This window comes from Nerophis lumbriciformis, linkage group LG09 (assembly GCF_033978685.3).
Source record: "Nerophis lumbriciformis linkage group LG09, RoL_Nlum_v2.1, whole genome shotgun sequence".
NCBI lineage: Eukaryota > Metazoa > Chordata > Actinopteri > Syngnathiformes > Syngnathidae > Nerophis > Nerophis lumbriciformis.
This window is the reverse complement of record NC_084556.2, coordinates 21,748,685-21,757,500: the sequence shown is the minus strand read 5'-3', so window position 1 is coordinate 21,757,500 and position 8,816 is coordinate 21,748,685. Positions and strand designations below refer to the sequence as shown.

At 42.4% G+C, this 8,816-nt stretch overlaps 1 protein-coding gene across 1 annotated transcript in view; it reads left to right on the top strand.

Annotated features, from left to right (window-relative positions):
* pld2 (phospholipase D2) overlaps positions 1-8,816 on the top strand; it is a 56,737-nt gene that overhangs the window by 25,004 nt on the left and 22,917 nt on the right. Inside the window, exons 4-5 of the mRNA XM_061962249.1 lie at positions 2,956-3,098; positions 3,197-3,290. Of these exons, the coding sequence (XP_061818233.1) occupies positions 2,956-3,098; positions 3,197-3,290 (237 nt within the window). The remainder of the gene's footprint in view (positions 1-2,955; positions 3,099-3,196; positions 3,291-8,816) is intronic.

Below are 8,816 nucleotides of genomic sequence, written 5' to 3'. Positions count from 1 at the left end.
TTTGCTTATCGCTAGTCAGATCTAGTTAGTCCTCATAATTAACTTTCTCTAGGGCAGGTGTTGATGACTTTGACTATCAAAAAATAAATTTGGCCCATCTTCCACTAAAGAAAAATAGCCTGTTGCCACAAAACAATAATGCGGCTGTTTGAAACTTGATCAAAGTAAAAAAAAAAAACTATATAAATGATAAATGGGTTATACTTGTATAGCGCTTTTCTACTTTCAAGGTACTCAAAGCGCTTTGACAGTATTTCCACATTCACCCATTCACACACACATTCACACACTGATGGCGGGAGCTGCCATGCAAGGCGCTAACCAGCAGCCATCAGGAGCAATGGGTGAAGTGTCTTGCCCAAGGACACAATGGACGTGACTAGGATGGTAGAAGGTGGGGATTGAACCCCAGTAACCAGCAACCCTCCGATTGCTGGCACGACCACTCTACCAACTTCGCCACGCCGTCCCTATATAGAAAAGAAAAAAAAATGTACCGAGCAGGCTTGTGTTACCATTTGTTACGTTATGGGTTTAGACACCCAGATGTAGACACGGCAGGCAAATGCATGAAATAAGCCCTTTATTTTAGTGAAAACGCTGGTAACACACACAAAAAAAAGTGCAGCTGGGAGGCGCACAGAGAGCAAAACATGTGTGAAGGGCAATGTAAAATGATCCAACCCCATCAAGAGGACAGGGTGAACATTAGAAGCATCTTGATTGGCAACCAGGGACAGGTGTGTCCTGATTGCAAATCAGGGACATGTAAGGGGGTCGGCAGTAAGACCAGAGGAGTGGTGGTAAATGGAGGCAATTTGGAAGTGGAACAAAAAATAAGAACACTGGACAGGAAATACAAATCACAAGAATCTAATGATAACTGTGAGATCATGACATCACTTGTGGTTTAACAAAACAGATATTTGTTTATGTTTATATTTTTCACAATTACTAATTATATTGATTGAAAATAGCTTCTCTGGCGTACAGACTTGTCACTCACTGCTGCCTTGTCAACATGAACATGAAGGGAGCGCATGCGCTCACACATAAGCAGTCGAAGATAAGCAACCTTTTTGCAGTCATGTTGTTCTGATGGAATATACATTCAATGATATCTCACATTTGCTAGTCTTATTGCTATCATAAGCTAACAACACACACAGCTAATGTGCGTATTACGTACATTTTTTACGCAGTATTGGTGCGTTCAGTTTGTATGGGAAGTCGGCGCTTCCAAGGTTCCGATTGGGAAGTTTCAACTGGAACACCCCTCAAGGTCGGATTTCTGCTCCGAAAGTCAGAGAGTCCTCACCACCCCTGAGTTGCCTTTCAAAGATGGCTGCTCTGAGTGTAAACAATAATAGAAGCTTCTGTAATATCTATTATTAGCACTTCTGACTAGTTTTTGTCTCACTAAAAATCATCCGTATATGATGTATTGTCAGATGTACCTATATGGTATTGAGACTGTATTGCAAGTTACTTTTTTTCATGTGTTTTACTCGTTCCACATCGCTGGCAATAGCGTCTGTGTTTCCTCTTCATTCACCGGTTTTGAAGGTTGCAGAGGAGCTCATATTTGTCCAGAAGTTGTTCAGATTCAGATATGGCTTTCTAGATGTGGCCATCTTGATTTTTGTCTTCGTAACTGGAACACTCATAGCTCAGTTTTGACATCATTCTCAGCTCTGACTTTCAACTTCCGAGGTAAATGGAACGCACCATAAAAGCTCTAAGAGGGTGGGATGTAATGCTTACAGCACTTTGAAAAGTTAGCGCCCTCGAAGGCATCCGCTTACAGGTTGCAAACAGCCCTTTTAACTTTAAAAAGTTAGATTTTTTTTTCCATTTGTACAGGCTAAGGAATCTGTCCATGCATAATTCAACTTTATTATTTTCCTGGGTGGCAACTTTAATTAAGGTGACACCTCTCTCAGGCTATGTTCGCACTGCAGGTCAATTCCGATTTTTTGCCCATGTGAATGTTGTCTGTCTATCTGTGTTGGTCCTGCGATGAGGTGGCGACTTGTCCAGGATGTACCCCGCCTTCCACCCAAATGCAGCTGAGATAGGCTCCAGCACCCCCCGCGACCCCAAAAGGGACAAGCGGTAGAAAATGGATGTAACGTGTATCCGATTTTTTTCATGTGTACAGCACAATTCAACATTTTTCAAATCCGACTCAGGCCTCTTTCATATGTGGATATAAATCTGAACAATAGGGTCGCATTCATCCGACCCATAGGTCACTAAAAGGCAAAAAAAGTCATAGTTCTTTGCTAAAGGTTGCTGAAAGAGGTGAAAGGAAGATGTTTTTGAATTCCCGTCAATGTCCCACTTCTCCTGGCTCTGACTGTTTGCCCACACGCTCCTCGAGGCAGATGTCGTAGCAAATCCCCCACAAACCGAGAGAGCTTCTTGCCCTCTTCCTTCTTAATCCCCGGCGCAAAATAATTTGGTTTAGAAAATGTTGACTCCGGTTGAACGAAATTCTTGAAATTGCCACAAATGCTCCAGGACTGAGCCCTGCCAGAATGGGGAAACACAATACATGTTTTGTAAACACAATGCAGCACATGCGGGTCAATTCAGGCACTCATTCTGATCACATTAGAACTATTTTTTTGTGCAATGTGAACGACTGCATAAAAAGATCGGATTGAACAAAAAATCTGAATTAGTCATCATAACCTGCAGTTTGAACGTAGCCTCAGACACACACCTTCTGCTTTTCTCACTCTTAAAAGTAAGGACACATTCACAGCTTCACAGACAATTAAAAATTATAAAACTCTTTTTGAACAATACACTTTTCCCCTAAGTCGGTGTTAAAAAAATCCTGCTGACCCCTGCTTTCAGGGAACTATTTGGGATTGCGATATGTAATGCATTTCGTTATTTGGTATGTTGATTACAATTTTGCAATATACAACTATCGTCCACCTCCAGGTCCATGTAGGGACTCTGTACACGGTAATACTAACTCATGGGCCATTCCACTGGACGGTGAAGAGGAAGTACAAGAACTTCCAGGACGTGCATCGAGACCTCTACAACCACCGGATGATGATTCACTTACTGCCTCTGGGAAGGTCAGCACATCTCATTATGCAAATCCCCTAGTGATGGGTTGTTTCAGAAGCACACTAAGTCAGAAGTTTATGTTTAAGGATTCAAATATCTCCCACAGATTTGCAAAGGAGAGGCAGCAGCTGAGAGCCATGTCGGAGGAAATGCCCAGTCTACATGGGACTGAACGGACCAGAAGGACTTCCAGCAAAATGGTATCAGAAAAACACTGTCAGATTCTACACAAATACTAGAATACATACAGTACTTTACTTTCCCGTGACAACTGTCTGGTGCAGGGCTATTCAACTGCCAGCCTGGGACTGACGCCATACTGGCCGCCAGGTTCAGTTCAAACCTAGGAGACAAAACATTTTGGACCCCTGTACACACATTGCCAGATCCTTGACATTTTAACTTAACTAGCAAACATAGAACCTAATTTGGTGATTTACATAATTGAGGCATTCCTTAATATATAATAATGGATTTGATTTATATAGCGCCTGTCTATCAACTAGATACTCAAAGGAGTAGACTAACGGAAGCGTGGGTGCCAATTTGCGCCTATGGCCTCACCGACCACCACCTATCATTCATTCATTCATTCATTCACCAGTGTGAACGGCACTCGGGGAAAGGGTGAAGTGTCTTGCCCAAGGACACAACGGCAGCTATTTGGATGCCAAGAGGCGGGTAGCGAACCTGGAACCCTCAAGTTTCTGGCACGGCCGCTCCAAACACCACGCCACACCGTTCCCTTTAAGAACTTTTTTTCGTAATGTGATTTATGCAACTAAGTTGTTGCTATAGCATGTTTACTTCAGATGCAACCAGTCATAATTTGTTCAACTTCTTCAGTTATACTGAGTGTTCCTCAAGGTTCCATTATAGGTATTTTTTTTTCATCATTGGGCTTTTCAACTGGAGACCCGCGAGCAGTGGCGTGTCCAGACTTTTTTTTCAGGGGTGGCACAAGGTGGTCATTTAGTTTTGCAGGGGTGGCACAAGGGGGTTGCCTAGTTTTGCAGGGGTGGCACCCATAAACCTGTCAGTCTACCCCACAGGCAGCTGTATCTACTATAGTAGCTCACCACCACCCATATGGAGTGAATCTTCTTGTAAGACAATTGCTGACTTTAAGTAATAATGCATCCTAAAGCATTTACATTTGCATTCTGCCAACAAGGTAATATTATATGATATGACAGGTTGTGTAATGTTTTCACTTTGGGAAAATTGCTTATTGGCTTAAGTTAAAGTTAAAGTACCAATGATTGTCACACACACACTAGGTGTGGCGAAATTATTCTCTGCATTTGACCCATCACCCTTGATCACCCCCTGGGAGGTGAGGGGAGCAGTGAGCAGCAGCGGTGGCCGCGCCCGGGAATCATTTTTGGTGATTTAACCCCCAATTCCAACCCTTGATGCTGAGTGTCAAGCATGGAGGTAATGGGTCCCATTTTTATAGTCTTTGGTATGACTCGGCCGGGGTTTGAACTCACAACCTACCGATCTCCGGGCGGACACTCTAACCACAAGTTAAGGACGAAGATGATCCTATGATGTAACTTGGACAATGATGTAAGAACAGCAGAGGTTTAGTTCAGTTTTTATTTTAAGCAATTTTTTTTTTCTTGACACAACCTCTCCGTCATCCAGCTGTTGATTTCTGGTGACTGCTTAAAAGAGAATAAATACGCTACAGATCGTGTTACCTCATTAAAAAGAAAAAGTTCATTCAATGTCTGCGAGGTGACGCTGACGGCATTCAAACCCAAATCATGTGTATTGAAAGGTAGGTGTGTAAACCACTGCGCTACCAGACAATTGCTGTAACAAGTTCAGAATTTAGCATGTCTACAGGTATATTGTTTTGTTTCAATAATGCGTTGTATTGCCCATGGAGCGGTAAACTGCTTGGGCTAAGTTTGCCTTCAAATTGAATATCATGCGCAGTTTTTCTTTCATTCTTTTGGCATTTATAAATATACATTTTTATTCTCTTTCAAGATTCCAAACAGTCTACAACTCTCAAAAGCCCACATTTTCAATGGAGCACGGGCGGTTTATGTGTTGTCGAATCTCTTTGTAATATCTGAACTGCGTCCCGAAGCGGTCTTGTGGTACGACCGCGTATCGAGGCTGGCTTCACACATCATCATTTCCAGCTCTTTCCCTACGTGAAGCATGCCTCGATACACTCTTCGTGGAAACGCCCCCTCCCTGGAAGCCTACGCAAATCTCTTCACGTCACTAGATTACTGGCACCTGCGGGATATCTGCAGACAGAACACCGGCCGCTGTTTTACTATGCTACGTTTTTATTCTTCAAATCGTTTAACCTAGGGGGTGCCCTATCGGATTTTAGGGGTGGCACGTGCCACCACAGGCCACCCCCTAGATACGCCACTGCCCACGAGGTCAGTTAAAAAAACTTGTGAGACTCTCACATTTTTGCAGAAGGTCCTTAAAAACAGCAGCATGCTTCTGTAACTCTAACAAAATAAATATACCAAAATCTAATGTCTACTGTAGAGAATGCTGGTTCTCCAGAATAGACAAAGTAAGACTAATAGTGAAGGGAGAAGTCAGGCCCCCCATGGCCTTATCTTTCTTATCTTATCTTTACCCAAAACAGATGGCCGTCCTTTTAGTGTGGTGCACCATCTTCCAGAACTAAAGGAGGAGGGTATACCTTACCTAATACCCGGTGTGCCTGTCACATGCAGAGTGAACAACACAGAGAAATACACCACTCGCTCAAAGGTACCTGTGGAATTGTATGACTACTTGGATACAAACACACCCATTAGTGTGCTTAAGTCCAAATATTTCCCACGATAGTGATTGACGTTTTAATTTAGTCAACTGCAGAGTGTACTAGGTCTTTATTAGACATAGGGCGTCTATTAGAGAAGAGGTCATATTTTTATGTAGTCATTTTATGATAATACAAACATTTTCGCACAATGTTTAATGATAAATATATAGCAATGTAATATGATAAAAATGGTTTATTTGAGGTGAGGCTTTTATTTGCTCAAAAGGCTGTCGGACCTGGTTAGATTGTAATTACTATTTGACGAAATATGGTTGAATATTTGAAATGTAATGTTTTTCTTCTTATTTCCATCAGTTTTTTCTTTGCTTATCGCTAGTCAGATCTAGTTAGTCCTCATAATTAACTTTCTCTAGGGCAGGTGTTGATGACTTTGACTATCAAAAAATAAATTTGGCCCATCTTCCACTAAAGAAAAATAGCCTGTTGCCACAAAACAATAATGCGGCTGTTTGAAACTTGATCAAAGTAAAAAAAAAAAACTATATAAATGATAAATGGGTTATACTTGTATAGCGCTTTTCTACTTTCAAGGTACTCAAAGCGCTTTGACAGTATTTCCACATTCACCCATTCACACACACATTCACACACTGATGGCGGGAGCTGCCATGCAAGGCGCTAACCAGCAGCCATCAGGAGCAATGGGTGAAGTGTCTTGCCCAAGGACACAATGGACGTGACTAGGATGGTAGAAGGTGGGGATTGAACCCCAGTAACCAGCAACCCTCCGATTGCTGGCACGACCACTCTACCAACTTCGCCACGCCGTCCCTATATAGAAAAGAAAAAAAAATGTACCGAGCAGGCTTGTGTTACCATTTGTTACGTTATGGGTTTAGACACCCAGATGTAGACACGGCAGGCAAATGCATGAAATAAGCCCTTTATTTTAGTGAAAACGCTGGTAACACACACAAAAAAAAGTGCAGCTGGGAGGCGCACAGAGAGCAAAACATGTGTGAAGGGCAATGTAAAATGATCCAACCCCATCAAGAGGACAGGGTGAACATTAGAAGCATCTTGATTGGCAACCAGGGACAGGTGTGTCCTGATTGCAAATCAGGGACATGTAAGGGGGTCGGCAGTAAGACCAGAGGAGTGGTGGTAAATGGAGGCAATTTGGAAGTGGAACAAAAAATAAGAACACTGGACAGGAAATACAAATCACAAGAATCTAATGATAACTGTGAGATCATGACATCACTTGTGGTTTAACAAAACAGATATTTGTTTATGTTTATATTTTTCACAATTACTAATTATATTGATTGAAAATAGCTTCTCTGGCGTACAGACTTGTCACTCACTGCTGCCTTGTCAACATGAACATGAAGGGAGCGCATGCGCTCACACATAAGCAGTCGAAGATAAGCAACCTTTTTGCAGTCATGTTGTTCTGATGGAATATACATTCAATGATATCTCACATTTGCTAGTCTTATTGCTATCATAAGCTAACAACACACACAGCTAATGTGCGTATTACGTACATTTTTTACGCAGTATTGGTGCGTTCAGTTTGTATGGGAAGTCGGCGCTTCCAAGGTTCCGATTGGGAAGTTTCAACTGGAACACCCCTCAAGGTCGGATTTCTGCTCCGAAAGTCAGAGAGTCCTCACCACCCCTGAGTTGCCTTTCAAAGATGGCTGCTCTGAGTGTAAACAATAATAGAAGCTTCTGTAATATCTATTATTAGCACTTCTGACTAGTTTTTGTCTCACTAAAAATCATCCGTATATGATGTATTGTCAGATGTACCTATATGGTATTGAGACTGTATTGCAAGTTACTTTTTTTCATGTGTTTTACTCGTTCCACATCGCTGGCAATAGCGTCTGTGTTTCCTCTTCATTCACCGGTTTTGAAGGTTGCAGAGGAGCTCATATTTGTCCAGAAGTTGTTCAGATTCAGATATGGCTTTCTAGATGTGGCCATCTTGATTTTTGTCTTCGTAACTGGAACACTCATAGCTCAGTTTTGACATCATTCTCAGCTCTGACTTTCAACTTCCGAGGTAAATGGAACGCACCATAAAAGCTCTAAGAGGGTGGGATGTAATGCTTACAGCACTTTGAAAAGTTAGCGCCCTCGAAGGCATCCGCTTACAGGTTGCAAACAGCCCTTTTAACTTTAAAAAGTTAGATTTTTTTTTCCATTTGTACAGGCTAAGGAATCTGTCCATGCATAATTCAACTTTATTATTTTCCTGGGTGGCAACTTTAATTAAGGTGACACCTCTCTCAGGCTATGTTCGCACTGCAGGTCAATTCCGATTTTTTGCCCATGTGAATGTTGTCTGTCTATCTGTGTTGGTCCTGCGATGAGGTGGCGACTTGTCCAGGATGTACCCCGCCTTCCACCCAAATGCAGCTGAGATAGGCTCCAGCACCCCCCGCGACCCCAAAAGGGACAAGCGGTAGAAAATGGATGTAACGTGTATCCGATTTTTTTCATGTGTACAGCACAATTCAACATTTTTCAAATCCGACTCAGGCCTCTTTCATATGTGGATATAAATCTGAACAATAGGGTCGCATTCATCCGACCCATAGGTCACTAAAAGGCAAAAAAAGTCATAGTTCTTTGCTAAAGGTTGCTGAAAGAGGTGAAAGGAAGATGTTTTTGAATTCCCGTCAATGTCCCACTTCTCCTGGCTCTGACTGTTTGCCCACACGCTCCTCGAGGCAGATGTCGTAGCAAATCCCCCACAAACCGAGAGAGCTTCTTGCCCTCTTCCTTCTTAATCCCCGGCGCAAAATAATTTGGTTTAGAAAATGTTGACTCCGGTTGAACGAAATTCTTGAAATTGCCACAAATGCTCCAGGACTGAGCCCTGCCAGAATGGGGAAACACAATACATGTTTTGTAAACACAATGCAGCACATGCGGGTCA